This window comes from Rhineura floridana, chromosome 11, assembly GCF_030035675.1.
Source record: "Rhineura floridana isolate rRhiFlo1 chromosome 11, rRhiFlo1.hap2, whole genome shotgun sequence".
In the NCBI taxonomy this organism is placed as follows: Eukaryota; Metazoa; Chordata; class Lepidosauria; order Squamata; family Rhineuridae; genus Rhineura; species Rhineura floridana.
Genome location: NC_084490.1, coordinates 45,156,083 through 45,180,386, shown reverse-complemented (window position 1 = coordinate 45,180,386; position 24,304 = coordinate 45,156,083). Strand labels below are relative to the sequence as shown.

Below are 24,304 nucleotides of genomic sequence, written 5' to 3'. Positions count from 1 at the left end.
TCTTCTTCCTCACAGGTCCTTGTCTGTCAATCAATCAGTGATTGGCGTAACATAATCCTCCAACACCAATTGGTGGTCGTTCACGTCAATCTGTGGTTTTACGTAAGCGATTGGACTTTAAAATTACGTCCGTCATGGTCAAAGCCGCTCTTTCCCATTGGCTAAAGTTGACGCTCCAGAAGGAGAGCAATGATTGGCCAAATGTGATGCCAATCGGGCCGGAGGCGGATTCATGGGTGAACAACCTGAGTTCTGATTGATCAAACTGTGCAGTGACCGAGCAGAGATTGGTCGCTAGAAGGTGGAGTGGGCGGGTCTAATAGGGCGGTGCCCGTGTTGCTGAGGAGGAGGAAGATGGCGCCGTGAGGGGGGTCCGAGCTGCTGCCGCCTCCTCTTTCTATCTGGTGAGTGAGCCCGGCGGGGCGGGCCTGGGGTCATGGAGAAGTGGGAGGAGAAACCAAAAGATGGGAATCGGGGGGGCGTGTGGAGGAAGAGGAGGGTTCTGTGTGGTGGGAGGGGGGCCTTCGAGGGAGGGGGCCGAATGCGCGCGAGCAGGACAGAAGCAACTGGGACCGGAAGGGGGCGGGGCTAAGAAGAGAGCCCGCCTCCTGAGGGACCCATAAGAATAAACAGACATGGGAGAGTGGGGAAGGGGTATATGGTGGTGACTGAATAGTTCCTGGGGTCAGAGGGCATGTTGGAGAAAAAGGGTAGGGAATGGAGGCTGGCAGAGAGGGCGTTTGGGGTTACAATTGGTTTTGTTTTTATTGGCCCTTCCTTTAATAGCAGCCTGGTATCAAGTCGCTGGCGCTTTCTGGAGGACTTCTGTATTCAAACCAGGAAAAAGCGGTGTGTTTCCTGATGAACTTTGGTATATCAGGCTGTTGTTAAAGGTATAGAAGCAGAAATAGGAGGGGAGATTAATAGTCTCCTTAACTGGGCCAAAAGGGGGGGGTCTCAGGTACGGATAGTTAGAAGGCACATAGAAGATGGGTCGTAGCTGTCCAGAGGGTAGCAGAAGAAGGTGGTGGCGGCTGTGGAGGAAGATAGTGGTGGAGAAGAAGACAGATGGTTATTTAATGTAGAAGCGGCTCTTCGAGGACAAAGACAAGGAAAAGAGAGTCAGGGATAGCTAGCCAAGGGGTAGATGTTGAATGGAGACAATCTTGTTTTTATTTATTTATTATTTATTTATTTCATTTTTAAACCACCCATAGCGAATAGCTCTCTGGGCGGTGAACAAAACAAGATTAAAATACAATATTACAATAAAATTACAATAAAATCAGCAACAAGTTAAACGAAAAAAAAAATTAAATGAAACACATTGAACATTAAAATGCCTGGGAGTATTGTTGGGGGCATAGATAAAGGGAGAACAGGGTGCAGAGGGAGGCATGTATTGGGTGTAAGTCATAGGGGCGTCTCATATCAAGGGTAAATAAGTGAATAAATTTATTGAGAGGCTATGGATATTTATGTACTAGGAAACAGAATTGGAATGTGACTAATGAAGAACAGTGACCAGTGAAAAGGGGCAAAAATAATTTGGGGGAAGGATGAGCCCAATATGTTTGTAAGAGTGTAAGTTGTGCAGTCAAAAGTATGTGGCCAATGGTTATTGCGTCAAGTATCAGAAAGAAAAAATAGGTATGGGGATGGTGGGAAGTAAGTGTTTGAGGTGGCTGACTGCTGGGTGCACGTAGGAGCATGTGGGTATGGGTTTAGCATACAAAGGAAGGGGTTGGTGGCATAGAAGAAAGAGATAACAGGTGGTCATGTATCCAGGAAGGTATGGAGAAAGGAATTATATGTACATGGCACCATCACTGGTCATAAGAGGGTGGGGCTATACTTAAGTAATAGTGGGGAAGCAACAGGCATAAACCTTGGGTGGATAAAAAGTAAATTAACTTTTTTTCTGAATAAAAATGTGTATTTTTACTTAGTTGTCAAAATTATGTCTTTTTTATAAAAAACAACACAATTTAAATGAAATGAGTTCTAATGCAAGCAACCATATTAAAATCTACAATAACCTTTAAAGCCTTACATAGCTTAGGACCCAGATATTTGTTGGGCCACCTTCTCCCCCTATCAATTCACCTGTCCATTGAGATTGCTATCAGAGGACTTTATCGTGGAGCCTTCCCCATCTAAATTATGGTGGGTGATGACTGGAGAGAGCCTTTTCTGTGATGACTCTTCATTTTTGCATATTCTCCTTAAGGAGAGCTGCCCTGGAGAGGATGTTACTATCTCTTAGGCACCAGGCAAAAACATTTGTTTTCCCAGGCTTTTAAGAACTGCTGATCTAAAAATTTTAATTTAGAGCAGTTTGATTTTACTGTTTGTTTGAATGGGCTATTTACTGCTTTAGTTTGTTGTTTTAATTGGCTATATTTGTTTGTATGTATTATTATATTGTACTTTTGTTTCTTACTACTGCTAGCCAACATAGAAACATACATTTATGGTTGTGAAGGCAGAAGTTATGTAAATAAAATAAAAAATGAATTATACATTGATCAATATTTATTAATCTTATTGAGCAAACAGCTAAGGCTTCTGTGTTTCATATAGTGGAGAAACTCTGTCCTATGCAGTGGTTACCACTCCTTGTGTCTGAAAAGTCTTGGGTGCTTAGTCCGCAATCCAGCACTCACTCTCTTGTCTTCAGTGCCCTTGACTTCAAATAGTCTTGCTTAGTGTCCTTGCATGTGAACTAAGAGAACCAAACAGATATCCATTAATTTTGTAATTGCTTCCTTGTGTCTAAGCAGCCACAAAAGACATGTAAATACATAAAGTACAAAATGGGAAACTTGGTTTAAATCAGTGATCTAATGTGTGCACTTTGTTCCTTCTTTTTGATGATTCAGATTGCCTTGATTACATTCAGCGTAGCCTGCTGTGAACACTCTGAGAGAAGGTCATAGAGCCCTCTAGGTATACTCAATAGATGGGCACTATATATTGGAGTGAGGGAGTGATGAGGTACTCCTGGTAGTAATGTTACTGGCAGCTAGGGGCAGAATCAGATATAGATAACGGGTGACATAGAGAGGGTATCCTGTAGTAGATGAGGCAGGGGAGATGCTTTCATTTCATATTTATACTCTGTTTTCTCTTCCAAAAGGAAGCCCAAAGCACTAATAACATGCCAAAATACAAAATCAAAAACTAACTCAAGTGTGCTAATAATTATAGCATGTAATTATGTTCATGCTATAATCAATTTCATTTAAGTATCTAGGAAGAGATTACCAATTCAATTAATAAACATAATTTAAAAAATCGTAATAATTACATCAAATTCCTAAAGTACAAACATTTCAATAAATAAGCAGCTAACAAGCAGCCCTGGCTATCTAAATAGGCACACACCAAGTAATACAGTAACAGTGCTAGATAACAAGAGCTACCGTATCTCTCAAACTTCCCTTTTAATCTTGCCTTCTCCTTCCCTACCCCATCTTGTATATAGTACTCTTACTGTTCACTTTTAATTAAGTGAGTTGAAGCCCACAGAAAACTTACACCACAATAAATGGCTTAGTCTCTCTAATGCCATAGGACTCCTTGTTGTTTTTGATGCAGAATACCCATTTGGAATTTGTCCCCTACTGAAATCACTGGGACTTGTTTCTGAGCAACCAGGGCTATGATCCCTCTTCCCTTTAGGCTAAGTGTACCCTGTTCCTTGATCCTTTTCTTGTAGTTTGTATGGTTTTTCCAACCTTGATCTTTAGGCATGTAGGAGCCCCTGCCATGTTAGCTCTGTTTTCCTGCTCTTGTGTATACTTCTGGCACAACATATTCAAAAATAGTGGTGCTTATGATTTAGAGTGGGCTGGTGCATGGAGAATCTTGAGAATCCTGCCAACTGAAATAGGTGATCTTGTGGGTTTTGGAGCTCACATAGCAGGCAACTGTCTTTTTGAGAGACAGTGCAACAGTTACTCCTCCCTTATATGTCATGATATTATTGTGGCCCACTCACATTATCATGCATGGATGGTAACGGTCAAAGTGGTTGATTCCCTCCTGATCCTGTGTTCAAATAACGACGAGAATGTCTTCCCATTTGCTGTAAGTTTAGGTGCATGGTGGGGGCGGAGGAGTGACAAACCATTCAGGAGCCTGTGGACTGTTCCCAGGGTCACTATGTGTAATTGAGTGAGGGTATAGCAGCCAGTGGGCCCTCATTTGAAAATTGGTTGACCTAATTTCTCAGAAAATAAATGCTGCAATTTGTTATTTCAGGTTCCTAACCAAATTTATTTTCCTTGTTTTCCAAAAAAGAATACAATCCAAATTCCAGTTCACTGGCGCATATAGTAACTTCACACTCCTGTCGATTACCCCAGTGGAATGGGAGGGACCAGCAACAAAGAATTGACAGTCTTCCTCAGTATAAGTGTGTTACCCAGGATGCACCAGACTTCCTGGGGAATATATGCCTTTCCCTATGGGGGATCTAAAACTAGCTGTTGAAATTTTTGGGATCAGCTATTGTAAACATGGTTCCAGTTTGCACTTGGGAAGCAGATCTGGTGGTGACTTAGGACCTGCTAGTTCAACTTTTTTTTCTTGCTTTTTTCTGTCTGAAAGTGAGAAGGGGGCTGTCCAATTTTTGTGGTGCTCAAAAGAGAAGCTTTTTGTGTCTGCTGGCCCATGTTATTTCCATAGGTTGGTCAGAACAAAGAATAAAAGAAGACTATTGCCATGGTCTTGCGTGCACATATGCTGGTGGGAAAATGCAGTGTGTTCTATTTCAATCCATCAAATATTTTCTGTGTTTGTTCTCCAATAACTTCAGTGGTTTTTTAAGCTTCCAACCCTTGGTTAGAGCCTTTGCTCAAGGCAAGTAGTAGACTTGTTAATCCTGGTAGTGTATCCTTTAAATCAGGATTCAAATTGCAATCCTAATCCCACTTACCTGGAAGCAAGCCCCATTGAATTCAGTAGGTCTCCTTTCATGTAGACATGGTTAAGACTGTGCTTTCTATTATTGCCGCCATCATGCTTTCGTATCCCAAAATCTGTTCACTTTCACTCAGTGTGATGCAAACCAAATGCCACCTCCCTACTAGCAGGGCCAACACTCCCAAGCAGCTTCCCCAAGCAGCTGCTCTCTTCCCATAGCCCCACAGGGTGCAAAGTAAGCAGTATAAGTTTGAAGCATTGAAAGAGCAATCCTACCTGCAGAAACAGAAGGGGATGTCTTTATGTTAAATATACACTGCTGTTACTGATGTTTTTGAGACTTAAGGCCCCCACCTTCCAATTAGTGTGGATGCTACATTACCCATGGCTACCATGCCGGTTGGAATCCACATCAAGGCTTCCACCATGACTTTGCTGGTTCAGCATACCATGTAAGTGATGTCTCGACCCTTGGGAGTTGATCACTTTTTAGAATGCCAAGGAGAGGACTTTACACCAGGGGTGGGGAATCTGAGGCTGTCTGGATGTTGGTGAACTGCAACTCGCATCATCCCCGACTATTTGCCTTGCTGTCTGAGGCAGACAGGCATTGGAATCCCAACAACATTTGGAGGGCCACATGTCCCTGCCCTGCTTTACATGACTGATGTGGGAGCAACCCTGAAGACAGCTGCAGACATGCTGGTTAGGGTATATGAAAAGGGTAGTGATTACAGCCCTTTGACAACTCTCCACTGAGCTGGTATTGGCCAGGGTGGCTGAACATTATTTGCTGGGACAGACTTGCTTAGGCATGATGCTTACTGGAGGAATTCCTAGTATTGTTCATATGAACATGCTGCTGCTGTCCGAGACATGAATTGCAACCCATTTGTTCTCCCAGCATTCAATTGGTCATGAGAAATCTACTAGCTTTCCTTTTCTCTTGGGCAATTTGGGACAAGATTGTTGTGGATATACATGAGTTAAGAAATGTGAAGCACCATGTCCAGACTGTTTGCTGCTCACCTAGGGTGATTAGTAAGAATCACCAGATGAGCATAAGAGTAGCGAGTTTCACCTGCACTGCCAAGCCTTAGGGGGTCTTCATCTTCCTGATTCCCAGCAGGAGGCAGCGCTGGGATGAATACACCTTAAGAAGAAATGCTGAAGAGAAGGATATAAATATTTTAAATATATAAACTGAGGACATTGTTCTCTAGTTCTACGCTACGGATAATTTTTTTCTTTGATTTGTTTCCCAATACAGCATACATGTGGTTCCGAGGAGCTTTCCCATCCAGCCACTGCCCAGAGCAGATCCTGCTTAGCTTTGCCAAGATGATGGCTTTCCTGTGCCTTCAGGCCGTACCTTTGATTAAATAGCAATCAAAAGATTAAAAGCCAATTTTATCTCCAATTCAGTATAAAAACTCTGATTTTTGTGGACATTGGTAACATTAATGCAAGTATCAATAAACAGCCATCTTTCCTTCTTGCAGATACAGAGGACAGTATGGCTGCCACTGCTGCTGTGAGTCCCAGCGAATACTTACAGCCTGCTGCTTCGACAGCTCAGGTAGGTCTTTAAAATGTCTCCGGCTGGGTGGTGTCATGCCATAAGCCATGAATGTTGGCTCCAGTTACAAGGGAAACATTCTGAAGGTAACGCTTATGGCGTAGAGCCCTGAGCTATAAGTAAAGAAAAGCATTGGCTGACTGGCTTTGGTAGGATTAGACCTCAAGTCCAGAAGGAGAGGACTCAGTCTGCAAAAAAAGGCCAACAGTAGAACCTTCCAAGGTTTCCCTGTTCTTTCTTTTGTAACTAACTTACGTGCGCAAAAAACTATGAGGGATGTACCTCTTCAGAATTCAGGTGACAAGTTACATTTGGATGTTCTCGCATGTAAAAAGTGGTTTCCATGTAGAAAACAACATGTTGGGAGGGAAAGGCTAGGCTGGAATGCTCTTCCCGATATGCTAATTTCTATAGGCAGGGATTTCCCTCCTGTCATTCTGTAGTGGTTACAGCAGTTACAGCATGGCTACGCAGCATGGGTACAGTTACAGCATGGCTACACAGTGCTTTTCTTTCTGAATGTGTAGATTCAAGACACATTTGAAGTACACCCAGCCTTCTGATTTGCTGGGTGCCCTATATAAATCCTTCTTTGGTCAAGTGAGCCCTATTCCTGAACATTTGGTTAACAAACCTACTATTAACTAACTGGGTGTCCTTCCTAAACCCTTTGCTCTTGGCCTCCTTTTCTTTCCCAGATGAGATCCTCCACTTTAGCCCAAGATGAGACAGAAAGGTATTAGCATTCTCTATCTCCCCTGGATCTAATCAAAGAAAGGAGAGGGTGCGTACACCACAGGAATTAGGAGTCCTGTGTGAAATAGAGAACTGTTCCATTGGTTTCCTGAATTCCTAAAGCATTGGGAGTTGAAAGCCACCCACTCAAAACACACAAAGGACCAATTACATAGGAGAAGGACTTATATCTCCTTTTACAACTATTTCAGCTGTGGAAAATGAGCTGAGGGTGTGAAGTTCTATTGAAATGGGGTCTCCAGCCCCCGAGTGGTTATTTTGAAATTCCAGGTGCCATTGCTGAATCCCTAAGATTCATCAAGCATCTGGGTGCTACTGTCAGTTTTGTACACTGCTGGGATTTCCCCCTCCCCAAGACCTGGTTGTTACAGCATCTATTGCAATGCCATTATATATATCTATGATGCATCTATATTTGAAGTATCATGTGGTTGTGGTCACCCAATCTCAAAAAAGGTTTTGTATATGGAAAAAGATTAAATGAAAATGTTTAGGGGGATTGAGCATCTTCATTATTAAAAAAGGGGGGGTTAGGATGCTTGGAAAATACATTTTTCTTAGAAAAATAATGACTGGGTGTTTGTCACAGAGGTTTATTGAGCTATGAACAATGAGTATCATTTGTCCTCAAAGTGGTAGAATTCATCCAATACAAATTATGTGGCAGCAAGTTCAGGACTAGCAAGAAGTATTCCTTTCCACAATTTATAATTAACTTAATGGTATTCATGGCCACAAGAATAGATGGCTTTTAAAATGTTAGGTGGGGGAACTTGTGGCCATCCAGTTGTTGGACTCCAGCTACCATCAGCCCCAGCCAGCATGGCCAGTGGTCAGGGATGTAAATGCTCATAAATCCTGTTAGCCAGCGTGTTTAAAATGGAGCCACCAGAGGCATAACTGCCAAGTGTTGAGGATACACAGCGAGATGTACAATGTCAGTGTAATCATATCTGATTTTAAGACCAATCATTGTTCACCAAGCAGAATGTGGGATTTTGAGTTACATAGAACTCTCCCTGTGCCTAGGTGCTCAAGAAAACAAAATATTGCCATTAAAAAAATTGATGAAAACAACAAAAAAGTTCTATTTCCCCCCTTTCCTAAAAGGAAGAGTTTTGTGTAATTTGAAAGCTTAGTGTGCTGCATTGTCTGTGCTGCATTGTGTGTGCTGCAATCAATAAAAGATTGATAGGGTCTAATAAAAAATATTATTGCATTGATCTTGTGAATTTTGTTGTAATGGACCCACATGGCTATTTGATTTTGATCTATAGCAGGGGGAATGCCCCCCTTGTCACCTGCTAAATTTCCTGGGAGCAATTTGCTGGCCATTGTTGGGATAGGCTGCCAGGCTTATTGGGCAAGGCCTTGCAAAGCAATTCTTAGATTTTTACCTGTGGGCTAGTCCCTGTGCCGAGAATAGTTGGCTGGACCTTTTATAGCTAGGGGGCGAAAAAAGGCATATCAGGTAGGATATAATAAAGCTTTATAAAACTATGAAAATTGTTAAAATTATGAACATGTCTTCACTTCCCTGACTGCTGCCTATTGTTAGGCTCTGAGAAAGGGCATTCTTCTCAGGTATTCTGGGCAAGGTGGCCTGAAAAATGCCTGCACTGCTATGGTTTGCTGTGACAGAAAGGCCTTTTAAACTTAGAATTTTTTAAAAACTTTTTTAAAAAATTCTAGGTTTAAAAGGTCTTTCTCGCTGCTATGTCAGTGGCATAGGCATTCTCCTGGCCACCTTGCCTGGAATATCTGGCTCTGAGAGACTGTGCAAGGCTGGAGACTGTGATGGACTGGATGAGGGTTAATAACTGGTGCTGAATCTTGACAAGATGGAGGCTTTATGAGCAGATGGTTCCCTGATCTGAAAAATAGATAATCCTGGATGGGGCAGCACTTCCCCTAAAATGAACAAGTTGATAGTCTCTAGGGATGCTCTGGCTGCTTTGCCAGCTACAACTGTTCTTGGACTGAGATAATATAGCTACGGTAGTCCATGCTCTGATAACCTCCCAATTAGATTGCTGCCATATACGATTCTTGTGATTACCCTTGAAAATAGTCCAGAAGCTTCAATTGGTGCAGAATGTTACTGGCCATGTGATGTGTGGAGCAGAAAGACAGGATCATTTCCACCGATCCTGAAAGCACTGCACTGGTTGCTGATGTGCTGCTGGATCCAATTCAAGGTGCTGGTATTAGCATACAAAGCCCTAAACGGCTTAGGACCTGAGCACTTGGGGAAGCACCTTTCCCAGTGCCAGCCAGCTTGAGCTTTGGGGTATGCCGGGGGGGGAGGGGCTACTTGTGCTGTCCTTCATGTATATGGTCATGGTGGCTTCCTCAGTGGCAACAACCTAGTTGTGGGACCCTCGCTGTACAGGTCAGATTGTCCCCTCCACTATGTCATTTAGGTAGCAGCTTAAGCCCTATGTATTCCTCCAGGCCTTTGGAGTATAATGGGGCTGACACATTTGTATAATGTAATGTTGATTATTATTGTATGTTGCATTTTTAGTTTTAATGTTACATTTTTATTGTTAGCCATGCTGCGCTAATAATAATTCTTCATACAATTCATAATTGACTTATGGAATATTTCACACTATTGCAAGATCTGGTGATGGCAACTAGCTACATGGCTTTAAAAACAGATACAGCGCATTAATGGATGATAGGTCTATCAATGGTTATGAACCTGCATGTACAGAGACATAGCTGAGTGCCACATACTAGGAACAAGCAACAGGGAATGGTATTGCCTTCAGCTTGCTTGTGAGATCTAAGACATCTGGATGGCCACTGTTGGAAACAAAAACCAAGTGACCCTTAAACACTTTTTTACATTCCTCAGTGGCTGCTCTCTTGAAAGACAGGTTCTATAGGGCACGGGTAGGAAAGCTGTGCACTTCCAGATGTTGGATTACAGCTGCCATCATCCCTGATATTTCGCCATGCTGGTTAGGGCTGATGGAATCTCATCCACATCTGGAGGGCCACAGGTTGCCCATTCCTTCTATAAGAGAACTAATTGGTTTCATTTAAAATACCTCCCTTCTCTACTCCTCTCATTAAGCAGAAACATATGGAGATGCAACTGAATTTTCTCTCCTTAATGGACAACACCCATCATAATTCACAAAGATACGGTTTTTGAAGTGGGTTCAGGTACCTGCTATGTATGGTTTAATTTACCTCTGTAGAGCTATCCATTTATTTAAGCATGAATTGCTCCCTTCATTATGCAAGCCAGCAATATTAAAGTCTGGACTCTCCTTAAGCAGATTTGTTCCAAACCGTTCTTGAGGCAAAGTAAGGGATGTTGGGTGCTATTAAGGAAGGCAGAGTAGGAGACAGCAGAACTGACACAGGCAGGGCACAATCCAGTGGGAAGCGCTCCTGCAAACTGTTTTGAAAGCCCATTAATTTCAGTGATGCTCATGCAGGAGAACACTGTTAGTTAATTAGTGGGCAGGGGATACTCTGGATTTTCTGCTTCAGGCTCCAGAATGCTGTGAGCTGTGCTGCCTAAGGCTTGCATTGTTAAAAGTCTTGGCTATAGTATAAAGATTGCTTCTTGTTTTGGCATAGTAGATATCTCATGCCACCTCACAAACAAAGAGTATGGGCAGGAGGGAGGAGGAATTTGCCTAGTCTGGCACATGGGATAACATAATGCATGTCTCCGGCAGAAGAGGAATGTTCCCTTCAACTAAACTGAAGACTCTTCCACCTTTTATTGCCACCTCCTGGCATTCAGTTTTTTCTTGCCTTTGTACTTTACTGCTTGGGGTAGCATCTTGCCTCATTAAGAGTTTTGGAGAACTTGAAAGCTTGCCACAGTTTTGTGACAGTTTGGTTGGTCCTAATAAAGGACTGAACTGTGGATTTAGTTGAACTTTTTATGGAGCAACACAGCTGCCTTTTACTTTTTATGTTTCTGAGCAAGTAATCTGAAAGGTACCCTTGGCAGAGAATCAGTGAGAAAGAGAGGGTGGCCCCAAGGAGTTAAAAAGTCCAGGACTCCATTAAGAGCTTTGGAATGCTGACTGAAATGAACCTCTGATGAGCCACGTGCAGTTATCAGGTCACCACCTCCTCCCTTCCTGGGTCACAAGATAGGAGTGAGCAAGAAATTTCTCTTAGAGGTATGCTTCCCCCACTTCCTTCTAAAACATGAATACAGTTATAGTAGGGGATTTGTGGGAAGAGTGGCAATCATTTGTGACTTTTTTGAGATGTAGGGGAATATCACAATAACAATTTAGTGAATACTCAGCTGGGAGTAGTGATTAGAAACTGCTGAGGTGGAGCAGGACATGAAATGTTGATGTGACTTTTTCCCATGGCATGAATTTCACTTGTCCTCAGTGTATGTTAGGAATGTATATATTAAGTATTGCAAAGAGAGAGTGTTTTTGAATAGGCCCTCTATATGTGTCTACGATATTCTGTAGACTCAACTCTACTTTTGTGACAGATTTTTCAGTTTATCTCCAAGCATTCTTTAAATCACATGTGCCAAGTCCCAGGAGGCCTAATGGAGGACTCCGAATTTTATATTTTGGGATGCAGCAGCATTGTGTGTTCATGTCATTGTGATATACTGTTTGGTAGCTTTTCCTTCACACTTTTCTTTCATTCATGCATAAATAAATAAATATATAATTTCAGTATTGCCACGATTCTTTGCTCAAACACACATAAAACAATTCATTACATTGTATTTGGATTTTGTTTATCTTGTTTCCTGCCCCATCCTTGGCTTCCCTTTTTCCTCCCTAGGTTTCATCCCTGCTTGCGCTTCCATTAGTATTCTTTGTGTCTGGAATTTCATTTCAAGTGTATCCTATGTATGTCTGTATTGTAGAGCTGGGACACATAGAAAAGGGGAACCCCAGTTTATGCAATTAAGGGGGGATAAGGTGGACATGATTTCTCTTAAGCAACTGCCATCACTACTTAAAAATGTTTTTTTCTAGAAGACATGACTTTCCTCAGAAACCTCAGCAAATCTCATTTTTAAGTAGCTTTCGCTAAATTCATTTCACAGATTGTGGAAATTGCTTTAAAAAGTGTGCAGCTAGGTAGCACAGTTGCTTATTTATGATACTAACAGAAATAATCAATTTGTAAATGAACCTCCATATTTCTCCAAATTCAATCCTGTGTCACTTTTGTATATTAGAAAACTTTCTGCATTTGTTCAGGCTTGGTAGCCATGTAGGTTCATAAACTAGGAAATTCAGAGCAAATGAAACAATGCCTTGTATTTCAACCAAGTTTTAAATTTCAGAAGCAACTTTTCAAGTCACATAGAAAGGGGGAAATGTGGCTATGTCAGGGTGATGTTTAGCTACCCATCTGGAACCAAAAAGCTGGAAGTATGCAGATACTGCTGAGACATTTACACAAATAAGAGTTTAGTACATTTGTTAAAACAAGTAAATCCTCTTTCAGCTTTTGTTGTTAAAGCTAAGGCCTGCTTCATGTTAAACAATATGGAATCTGATTAAAATTATATTCTTATGGCAGCTGCCATGATGAGCTCTTTGTGGATTGCTTCTGATCATGCAGAGCCATCATCTCCATGTGGCTTTTCTCCATGATGTTAGCAGTAGCATGGAGAAGACAGTTCCATGCTGTCATATAAATTCCAGATTACCTCTGCGTTGCTTGATGTGTGTGTGGTTAGCCTCAAAGAAGCATGTTAAGTGGAAAGTGAGTGGGAGTATAGATACCCTCTTTGAAGCTTGATCATTGTCCTAATTTCAGCCCTCTTTGTTTGTGTGGATGTCATAGGAGTCATTTCTGCTCTTCTGTTTCCCTGCCATCACTGAAGAGTATAGCTATTTGCACTATGGAAAACAGGGCAATAATTCCCACCTGACCTGTTTTTTACTTGATCTCTTGGGGATGGAGGGAAATTAGCATTAAATGCTCTTGTTCTTAAAATGTGTGTGGACAGTATAGCATTGAGGCCAACCCTCTTCAGTAACCTGACAGAAGCATCTAGTGATGTTCATGGACTATTAACGAGTTAATAGGCCTTGCCAATGTGACTGAGGTTCCAGAAGATTCCTCTGGAGATACAACAGGAAATGAAAACTTTGTTCTTTTTTTGGAAACACTATAATGAGGAGTAAGGTGTGGTTCTATCTCAGGTTCCTCTTGAGTCTTACAGAGTCCTAATGGAAAACAGAACAGGAAAATTACTCTACCTATTTTGTCAGCAGTCAGAGATGGTGGAAGTATCTGCAATGTGGAGATGACATTGACTTACCTTTATATGGCTGTTGGATTATGAGACAATGTATGTGGTGCACTTTGGACACTGAAAGCACAATATACATATAAAGTATTGTTATTGTTACTAATATTTGAAAGTACACTAGATGAAGAGTTTGTTGAAGTCAAAGTCAATGGTGATAGCTGCTTATTTGAGGATGTGATGCTGTGCCCTTAGAACAAAGCCCAGTCTCTTTAAGACTTGTGGAAATTTAAATATTGTCCACACATTGGCCTTTCTTCCTCTGTAGCTGTGCTGTACTGAATCTGAAACAATTTGTTGCCAGTCTACCTGTAACATAACCCTTCTATTCCTGTAGGATTCTCAGCCATCTCCACTAGCCCTCCTTGCAGCCACATGTAGTAAAATCGGGCCTCCAGCTGTAGAAGCAGCAGTCGCTTCTCCTGCTCCTCCTCAGCCTGCTCCTCGGAAATTGGTACCCATCAAGCCAGCTCCCCTCCCACTGAGTTCCAGCAAGAATAGCATTGGGATCTTGTCATCCAAAGGGAACCTCTTCCAAATTCAGGGGTCTCAGCTCGGGACATCATATCCTGGTGGGCAGTTGGTTTTTACTATCCAGAACCCAGCTGTGATCAACAAAGGAGCCCGCTCGCCTGCCAATATCCAGTACCAGGCAGTTCCACAGATCCAAACAGCATCAGGGCAGACCATTCAAGTACAGCAGAACTTGGGTAACCAAATACAGATAATTCCCAGTACCATCACCCCCTCTTCTTCGTCGTCATCCTCTTCTTCAGCTCATAAGCCGGTGCCAATCAAGCCAGCACCAGCTCATAAGACCCCGCCAACAGCTGTCCATAATACAAGCAATGTTGTCAAGTTAACTGGCGCTAGTGGAAACGTCACCCTTACTCTGCCAGTGAGCAACCTTGTGAGTGCTGGGGACGCCAGTGCTCAAACTCAGATTGTCCCAGATAGCCCCTCAAAACCAAGCAAAAAGGCCAGGAAGAAGGTGTTGTCATCACCCCAGCCAGCTGCAGTGGCTCTGACAGAGCAAGTGGAGACAGTCTTGATAGAAACAACAGCTGACAACATCATCCAGGCAGGGAACAACTTGTTGATTGTGCAGAGTCCTGGATCCGGCCAGCCAGCTGTGGTCCAACAGGTGCAAGTGGTCCAACCCAAACAAGAACAGGTAGTTCAGATCCCACAACAAGCTCTACGAGTGGTCCAAGCAGCCTCAGCCACGCTCCCAACTGTTCCCCAGAAGTCCCCACAGAACTTCCAGATCCAGACATCGGAGCCAATTCCCACTCAGGTATTTGGGGTTTCAGTTGCACATCAAATATGCCTGGAATTCTGAGATGAAAGTGGGGCTGGGGGAAAAATCGACAGTCTTCTTAACACATGCATTATATACATATATAACACACAAAAAGAAAGCAGGGAGAAAAGCTACGCTGGTGTACCAACAACTCAGCACACATTCATCCTGATCTAGTGGTCTGCAGTCAGCGTTGGAAACCAGATTTCTGTAGTGGGAGTCTGCTGTACTTAGAGGCAGATTCCTATATATTCCTCCCCTGCCCCCATCCCCAACATTTCTTATGCCTGAGTACTAAACACTGTCCCTCCTCCTCCTGCATAGCTTTCTTTAGATCTGGGTCCATTTATTATTTTTTCACTACTAACCTGTCCCACCCTTAGAGTTCGTAATAATGTGAAAATAAGTCTTCTAGAACCAAACCTCTTTTCATCTGGATCAGCTCTAATTAGATAGTATGTGCATTTTTAATTTAGATTTTAAAAGTTCAGCAAAAACACTCTTTCCACTTTTTACTACAACCTCGAGGCCAAAAAATAAAAATGGGGATTACGTTTCTGTCATGCCATATAGCTTGCTAAGTCTTTTTAGTAATAATAACAGTAAAAATTGCTGTAGTTGCGGAACCAGACTTGTTTCCATACTGTTGTTTCTTAATTTTGAACACTGAAGTTCTCTGATGATACTAATGTTTATGTTGCAATACAATGAAATAAGTACATTTTTGAAATTACCAAAAGCGGTGACAAGACTTAGGGTTTAAGAAAACATTTGGAATGCTGAATTCTCACAGTGATAGGGATAATGGATAATTTACATTGGTACTTGGTGTTCATTATGACTACCTATTTAGTATCCGTTTAAATGAAGGGAAAGGAAATCTGGTAAAAACCTATGAGAACCAGGTATTCCATAGGTCAGCAGTGTCTGTATTTGAAGAAAGTGCTGTATGATTATTTTTATTTATTTATTACATTTTATATCCCGCCCTTCCTCCTAGAATGAGCCCAGGGTGGCAAGCAAAAAACACTAAAAACACTCTAAAACATTTTAAAAACAAAAGACTTTAAAACATATTAAAACAAAACATCTTTAAAAATATACAATCTATAGGAAAGCTATAAAAGACCAGTCAAATAGAAAGTTGCACACTGCATTGTCTCGTCCTTTTTGTGTCATTTGTTTAGGTCTATTTTAAGACGCCTTCTGGTGAGCTACAGACAGTGCTACTGCAAGAAGCTCCGGGTGTAACTGTGGCGCCTTCACCCACTGCCTCCTCTTCCACCTCCTGCGGCAGTCCTGTATCCCGCAGCTCCCAAACAGGAGGAAGTACCAAAAAGACAGGGGCGCGCAAAGAGCGTGCCCTGCCAAAGATTGCCCCTGCTGGAGGCATCATCAGCCTCAATGCCGCTCAGCTTGCTGCTGCTGCTCAGGCAATGCAGACCATCAGTATCAATGGCGTACAGGTTCAAGGCGTTCCTGTCACCATCACCAACACTGGAGGTGGGATATGTGATGCAGCGATCCTGTGATAAACAGGATGTTGGGATGGATATATGATAAAACTTTCCTGATATATGGTGTGTGTGTTTTTAAGGATTTGGGAAACAGCAGGGAAATATTGGGAGAAAAGGCATCTAGACAAGGGAAGAAACTAGGACAGGCACAGAACATGCAATTCTATTTTGTTCTGTTCCGTGCTGTTGAGAAAATTGGAGAAGATGGCTAGCAAATTAGGGGAAATGTTTACAGGAAGGCTGCAATTGTAAACATACTGGGAAGTATGCCTGTTGAACCAAATGGAATTAATTTCCGAGTAAACTTGCTTAGGACTGGGCTGCATAAAGGATGTCTCTTGTGCCCCATACAACGCCAGCACATAGTTAATATTATGGCAGAATACGGTGGTGAATGAACTCCTTACTGCTTGATATCCCTGCTTCAAGCTGCTTTTAGTTTCTTATTCTTTAGCTTTCCTGGGGAGGAGGTGCAAGCTTGGGAATGTATTAAGCTGCTTGCCCAGAATGAGGGCTAGTTGCCCTGTAGATGCAGGTGAATGGCCACATCTGATGGACAAAGCAGCACCTTTTTTTTCCAGGCCCCAAAAGACTATGACAGTGCTGTTGTAGCAGCTGCTTTTGGCTTTCAACCACTGACCCCTTCTGTGCCACTCTGGGAGAGTGTAAGGCATCTTCATGCTGTCTCAACTGTGTGCATGGTGTGTTCTGGCATTTGCATCTATAATAGTACCCTAGCATTCTTTCTGCTTTGTACTCTTACCAGTTGGGAGGTGAAGGAAGTAAGGAGTCAGGCAGCATTTCATACATCTGCTGCTCTGAGGCTGAAAAGACGATGAGAGACTTGGTTTTTGTAATATAGCAATAAGTCAGAGGTACTGATGGGAGAGCAAGGAGTGCTGTGAAAGAGAACCCCAATGAGGACTAAAACTAGAGGCAAGATAGCTGAAAAAGCTGGGAAAGGCCTTGGTGTCTGGACCAGGAGAGGAATGAAATGCTGTTTTTTAAGGACTCTGGGTGGTTTCAATGAGGGAAATACAAAATGGAAGCTGAGCCCTTTGGTATCCTGGCCTGACTTTAGAGTAACTCTATCCCCTCCATCCCGGATAAATTCAGACATTTCTTAGTGGTGGACAGCCCCAGAGCCACAGCTTCATCCATCCCTTCTTCCTGCAGGCCAACAACAGTTGACAGTGCAGAACGTCTCTGGCAACAACCTGACCATCAGCGGCCTCAGCCCCACCCAGATCCAGCTGCAGATGGAGCAGGCACTCCTGGGGGACCTGCAGCCTGGGGAGAAGAGGCGGCGGATGGCTTGCACTTGCCCCAATTGCAAAGATGGGGAAAAAAGGTACGGGCTGGGGAGCTCCGGGGAAGAATTCCCTAGGGGTCTCTACAAATCATTGCTCTGTTGACAGATGCTTCAGTTCCTGCATTGTTATTTGGGTGGCAGTAACAGGACTGGGATGATTTCCAGAGGGGTAGCTGTGTTGCATCTAATAGCATGAGCAGTGCTTTCAGTCACGCAGGAGCCTGCTTTAAAAAAGTATGAATATTTCTGGGAAAGAATGTCTGCATATAACTTACACTGAGATTAAGATGTGGAATGCTATTCCTAAAAGGCCATCAAGTGGACAATGGACATCCCATAAAGCACGTGAGAGAGCCACTGAGGTGTAGTGGTTAGAGTGCTGGACTAGGACCTGGGAGACTTCAAATCCCCACTCATCCATAAAGCTCACTGGGTGACCTTGGACCAGTCACAGTCTCCCATCCTAACCTACCTCACAGGACTGTTGTGAGGATAACTTGAGCTTCTTGGAGGAAAGCTGGGATATAAATAAATAAAATAGACAGGTCATGATTTTTTAAAAAAGTATTTAGGGCAAGGGTGGGCAACCTTTTTTTCTGTTGAGGGCTGCATCCCCTCCAGGGTAATCTGTTGGGGAGAGCATATTGGTAGTGGGCAGAGCCAGAGCAGACCCAGGGACACAAGTGCTCTATGTTAACCAATCTGGAATAAAGGCCATCCCACTTCAATTTTCACTAGGTCAGATTAGAATTCTTGTGCAGCCCTATTCAGAAGTAAGTCCCACTGGGTTTGATGGGGTTACTCTTAAATATGTAGAGAAAGGATTTTTAGTACAACAGACAAATACAGCTGCTGTCCTGAATTAGCAAGTGAAAATAATTCCTTTCTAACTTTAGTGTGTTCTACACACTCCCCAAACTACCCCAAGAGAATTTTTTTAAAAAAACTACACTTAATTTTTTTCAGGTAAAATATTCCCTCTTCCTGTTCTGAAACTACATAGAATGAGGAGAAAAAAATAAAGGAGAAAATGAGCAGGAAGAAAAGAACAGTGATCAGATGGAAGAATGGGGCAGTGTCGGGAGGTGTTTGGGGCTGCATAAAATGAGGTTACGGTGCATGCAGACCCCAAGGCACAGGTTGCCCAACTGTGATTTAGGGGATACTGTTTTATGAATGGCCTCCCTAGAACAAGCATTTAGATGCCCTTAAAAGAGCATCTAAAACTCCATAGGCCATCTTAAAATTTTGGATGAAGAGAGGGAATTTGGTTTCCCCCATCTATTAAAATATTTGGGAGGGGGTTGACAACACAATTTATTTGTTTATTATTTATTTGAGGGGAAAACAATATTCTAAGTATATCTTTTAGTCAATGGACTCATAGAATTCTGTTTTCTATGTGGTTATAAGCTTATTAAAGATGACAGCCTGTGACATCTGCAGGAGATTGCATGGTGAGCTTATGAAAGCTTTTACAAGAATGTGGTTTCGAGTATTTGTATCTGTGCCAAAAGATGATAGAAGCTCTAGTTCATTATATTTTGTCAAGAGCATGGTCTGAGGGCTGATGATGCAGCCACCTTGCTGAAGCTAAAGTAAGTATTTTGTACTTTACTTAATGTCCCTAGAACTAGATTTTTGAAAGACGATGGCTGGAATAGACATGTTGTCCTGGATTGCACATAACACTAAACCATGGCTTAGCATTTACAAACACAAGTCTCTGTGAGTCCAAGTGAAGCCTCAGGCGAGTGCTTGCTCCTTCCTCCTCCTCCTCCTGCACAGCCAGAATGAGGAATAAATCACTTTCCCCAAAATACAGTCATTACTCCCTATGGCATGTTTACCATGGGATGTCAGCTACGTCCTGCTGGTCTTGATTGTGGAGATAAAGCTGTTAAAGGCACAAGAACCCTGTTTTCACCAATACCAGTCCTATGCTAAATCCTAGGCTGCCATCCTGTACCCCCTTACCATGGAGTAAGCTCCATTAAACACAAAGACTTCTGAAGTAGACATATATACCATTGTACTGTAAGTTAACTATATAGTGAATTCTTAATCAGCTCCTGCACAGCAGAAGACATGCCTAAGCCTCTTTGCAAACTTTTCACATTTTGTATTTGCCTGTTGGGGAGGGGATTCTTTAACAACCACCCATGCTTACCATGTAGTAGTATTTGCAGAAAATAACTTACAGGGAGAACCTAATCTCAGAAAGCCCAACACAGGAAGGATGCATCCTGGTTGCTAGGAAAAAAGAAAGGGCAAAATACGGAGTTCCCAAGGACTCCTAGAAAATAATACAGATGCAGGAAATGTTCACTGAAGGGGAGGGAAAATGGAAGCTCTTTAGAACCCTAGAGATTATTATAGCCTAGTGTCCAGATATCAACCACAGCTCTGACTTAACTCATTGAGTAAGAATGCTAACAGGTGGGAGCAGCCAGACTGGGTCATTTCACAGAAATTGCTTACTAGAGTATCTGTATATTTTGCTTCACTTTCTTTCTAGGAGGGCTAGAGACTTACATATAAATAAAAGCTCAGAGTCTAGGGTACCTGATTGGGGCACCAATGGAGGCCTTTGAAGTGCCATGGCACCTGTGGGCACTGGGTTGGTGATCCCGTTCTAGTCAATTGCAAACCAAGTCAACTTCAAACCATCAGTTATGGTTATTACCAGATGGGACAGTGGTTTTGAAATCATTTTCAAAATATGGAATAAGGCAAGGTGACTGCAGGATTGTCATTCAGTCAGCCTTGGATTATTGCTGGGGACTCTGGGTAATTGCCAGAATAGCTAGGCTTGTCAGGAGAATTAGTAGCTTTCCCTGACTCATCACTGCAGGAAGGAGGCTGCATCTCTTCTGTGTATTGTCATAAAGAGTTGCAGAAATATCCACTATAGATAATGCAAGAGATCATAAGATGGTGCTGGATATGGAGGCAGCACTTGTTGCTTTGAATCAGTTAGTAGTAATGCTACTTCCGTGCAGGTGATAGTAATGAATCTGATCTCTCAGAGGCCACCAGGGCACTCCGGCTTGTTGTCAGGGATTCCCAGGTCTTCACACACTTTGACTGTGAATTTTCCTCACCCCTTTTCTGTCCCTCCAGGTTGGGGGATCAGGGGAAGAAGAGGCACATCTGCCATGTGCCTGAATGTGGGAAGACCTTCCGCAAGACCTCCCTCCTCCGGGCCCATGTGCGCCTGCACACAGGCGAGCGCCCTTTTGTCTGCAACTGGGTCCTTTGTGGGAAGCGATTCACACGCAGTGACGAGCTCCAGCGGCATGCCCGGACGCATACAGGTCTGTCATCTCTGTCTCCCGCTGTTCCTTAGTTTGACCTACTGCCCCACTACCCTTAGTCTGCTATCAGCCAGTCCCCACCTACTTTTCTTCTTTGTTACAACCAGTCCATCTTCCACCTCCTTAGTCTTAGTGTTGCACTTGCCAGAACTCAGTGTGGAGGAGGACAAGGACAAAACTAGAATTATTTGGTCTATCTCCACCTTCTGTTGACCTCTCTGCCTTCAGCCCCAGCAATTTCAATGGTCACCAGCCACCACTGTTGACCTGTACAATAATAATGGGTTGGAAAAAAACTTTATAAATACTATTTACTCCAGCATCTTCTCTGAGTCATCTGTACAATAACCGTGTAAGGCAGGCCTGTGGTGGCGTTTCCTTATTACAGATAGGCTTGAGAGGCAGTGGCCTAGTTCCCACTGAGATGGTGAATCTGTGTTTGGGTTGTACTACTTCAGACTGTAGGTGGGCCTCACATGATTCAGTGCTTCCTCATACAACACTTAATGCCTCCAAATAGAAAATCAGATGTTAGGGAGAAGGGTTCTAGCTTAGCTGACACACTTGTTCCTTTGTATTGGAACTTTATTTTCTTGTATGAGGGAAAATTCAATTAAGTGAGACCCCATCTGCAGGCTGAAGTGGTACAGCTCACACAAGCATACTGCCTTGGAGAGAGTAAGCCATTGTCTTGCTTGAGGGGACACAATGAGTTAAGAGACTGCCAAGCTTACAGCTCAAGCTCATGACAACTACCCTGCACCATCCCTTCTCTGACACAACTGCCCTTTCCGCTCACTTGAGCCTTAACCATGCTAGCATTCCATCTTAACTATTGGCATCTTAACTGTTGCATAGCCCTGGCTGCACACTGGTTGTTATAAGTGGGGTGGAGATTATTTGGAAGCCCCAAATACATTAAGGGTGGGAAACCTGTGGCCCTTCAGATGATGTTGGACTACAGCTCCCATTATCCTTGACCGTTGGCCATGCTGGTTAATGGTTGGGGTTAATGGAAGCTGAAGTGCAGCAGCATCTGGAGGGCCGCATCTTCCTCACCCCCGACATAAATGTCATACGTTTTGCTTTAAAAAGGTAAACAAAACACCTTCAGTAGTCCAGAACTCTTGTATGTTCTGTGCAACATAGGATTTGCCATGCTGGGTCTCATCATGGTCCATCTAGATCAAAACTAAAACAGTTTCCAAAAGTGATTTGCCAGATTACTTAGAAAAGATCATGGGCAGGACATACAGAAGGCCTGTATGAGTTTTTTGTTTAGCTATCCAGACTAATGGCTTCATTCATTTTTAAGGTTTTTTAAAGCAATCCATCTAAACAAGTGGTGCCATGACATATTGTGAGTGAATTCCACAAGTTAATTACATGTTTGTGCTCAGTTTCCTCTTGTTTTCTCCTTCGGGCAGGTGACAAGCGTTTTGAATGTGCCCAGTGCCAAAAGCGCTTCATTAGAAGTGATCATCTGACAAAGCACTATAAAACTCACCTGGTCACCAAGAACTTGTAGGACTGGATGCAGCCGGAAAAAGAAAGGAGCAGTGTGGGTGTTGGTGACCCCCTTTTCATGAAGGAAGGTCTCTGCAAAGGACAGAAATATACCCAAGTAACACTCCTGACTGGGACAACATCTGCACAAAGAAGGGAGTAACAGCCTGTGTTCCTTCCATCAAATGGCCTCTGCCTTGTGGCACACTCCTTTAGAACTCCTCAGAAGGTCATCAGACACTGTGGCTTCAGCCTGGGATGAAGAAGGAGCAACATCACTTCCAAGTGAATTGGTTAAATTGGCACAAAACTCAACAGCGGGCAAGGAAGGGATGAGGAAATAGCAATGCAAAGCCCATCTATCCAGTAGCCTCAGGAGCCTGCAAAACCAGTGCCCTCCTCCGCTGCACCAAAGGGCCTCCTTGTGTGTTTGACAGTAGCACCAGCGAAACTATATTCCACTTGTAATCTTGGTTCCCTCTTCCCGCCCATCCCTTTGTGCTTGTGAAGCTTTTGAATGGTGGACAGGGAAGCCACCCAAAATGGGACTCTCTGCACCCCCAGCACATTCCTACTTTATATTTAAAATTATAAATATCTATAAATATATATATATATATATATATATATAACTCCTTAGGAAGCCCTCTGTTTTTTCTATGGAGAATGTTGCCTTATATTTTCCCCCCAGTCCCAAATTATGTATTGTGAGCAGTTTTTTTAATTTAATGATTCTGTTTTTTAAAAATAAATTAAAATCTTGCCCCACAGAAAGATGTAGGCACAGTCCAAAGCCCCTGTGTTAATGCAAGAGCTCTGCACCCAAACAGTGCCATTTACTGGTCTACAGACTGGGGTGTGCTCTGTATACACACAGGGCTTTCTAGGGTGTGCATGGCAGCAGCACTTTGTTTAGGAGAGTGGAGAAAGTCCCTATGTGAACAGGAACCCTCATGTGCGTGTAGCAGAGCTGCTGGATTATTGCCCTGTGCCCTGATCCAGATAACCACAGCTGTAGTAGAAAGCTTGATGTACGCATATGAAGTACATGGCAAACCCTACAGGGAATAGCATGCAGTTCGGCATGTGGAAACATAGCTTTTAATGTATTGATGGCCTGCAGCCCAGTAGAAGATTGCAGACTCTCAAGCCCTATTGAAGTAAGCTGATTATTTGTGTGCCGAAATGCAAGCATTCTTCATTAAGAACTAGAGCGTTTTCTCTCCCCCTTTTGTTCATTGGATTTCTTTCCAAGCAAACTAGTAATTCCTCTTGCCTCCTTTTTTAAAAACAAAAATTAAAAAATCCCGATACAGCCCCTTCTGTGTATTATAGTGTATATTGTATCATAGACTATATATTGTGTTATGTGTTTCCTACATGTTTCAGAAGCATACAGCTTGTTATTTTTGAGCTTTTAAATTAAAAAAAATCCACTTTATTTTTTAGTTGTAACTGCTTGAAGTATGTTTTTTTTCTTTAAGTGGCAAATTCTTGTTGATTTTAATTAATGCTGTAACTTGGCTGGCCAGTGTGTAGCTAGCCCAGAAGGGGAGGAGTGGGGTGAGAAAAACCCAATTTCTTGATAAATAAATCTAATTGTTGGAAGCCAATCCAACCACAGTTTGAGGACAAAGGATCAGTTTGTTTTGTTGCATTGAGAGAATGAAAGAGCAAACACTTTTGGGTGTCTTGGTAAGGTATAAAGAGGTGCTACAGAGGTGTGTTTGACTCTGTGCAGGTGAACACAAGAGCATCCCCAAAGGCATTTCCAGACATCATGATCAAACTGGTTTGAGATACAA

The 24,304-nt window shown here is 42.8% G+C and overlaps 1 protein-coding gene across 3 annotated transcripts; it reads left to right on the top strand.

The window, feature by feature from the left end:
• The first annotated feature begins 209 nt into the window (after positions 1-209).
• SP2 (Sp2 transcription factor) lies at positions 210-23,940 on the top strand. 3 transcript variants are annotated; one of them, XM_061589068.1, is made up of 7 exons: positions 210-404; positions 6,432-6,508; positions 13,882-14,841; positions 16,035-16,350; positions 17,541-17,715; positions 20,800-20,993; positions 22,421-23,940. In XM_061589068.1, the coding sequence occupies exons 2-7, from the start codon at positions 6,446-6,448 to the stop codon at positions 22,519-22,521; spliced, it is 1,809 nt and encodes a 602-aa protein (XP_061445052.1). In that variant the 5' UTR covers positions 210-404; positions 6,432-6,445; the 3' UTR covers positions 22,522-23,940. The 3 variants fall into 3 exon arrangements, with proteins under 3 accessions (XP_061445052.1, XP_061445051.1, XP_061445053.1); XM_061589067.1 differs by lacking the exon at positions 210-404 and adding an exon at positions 656-710; XM_061589069.1 differs by lacking the exon at positions 210-404 and adding an exon at positions 754-849.
• Positions 23,941-24,304: the final 364 nt, after the last annotated feature.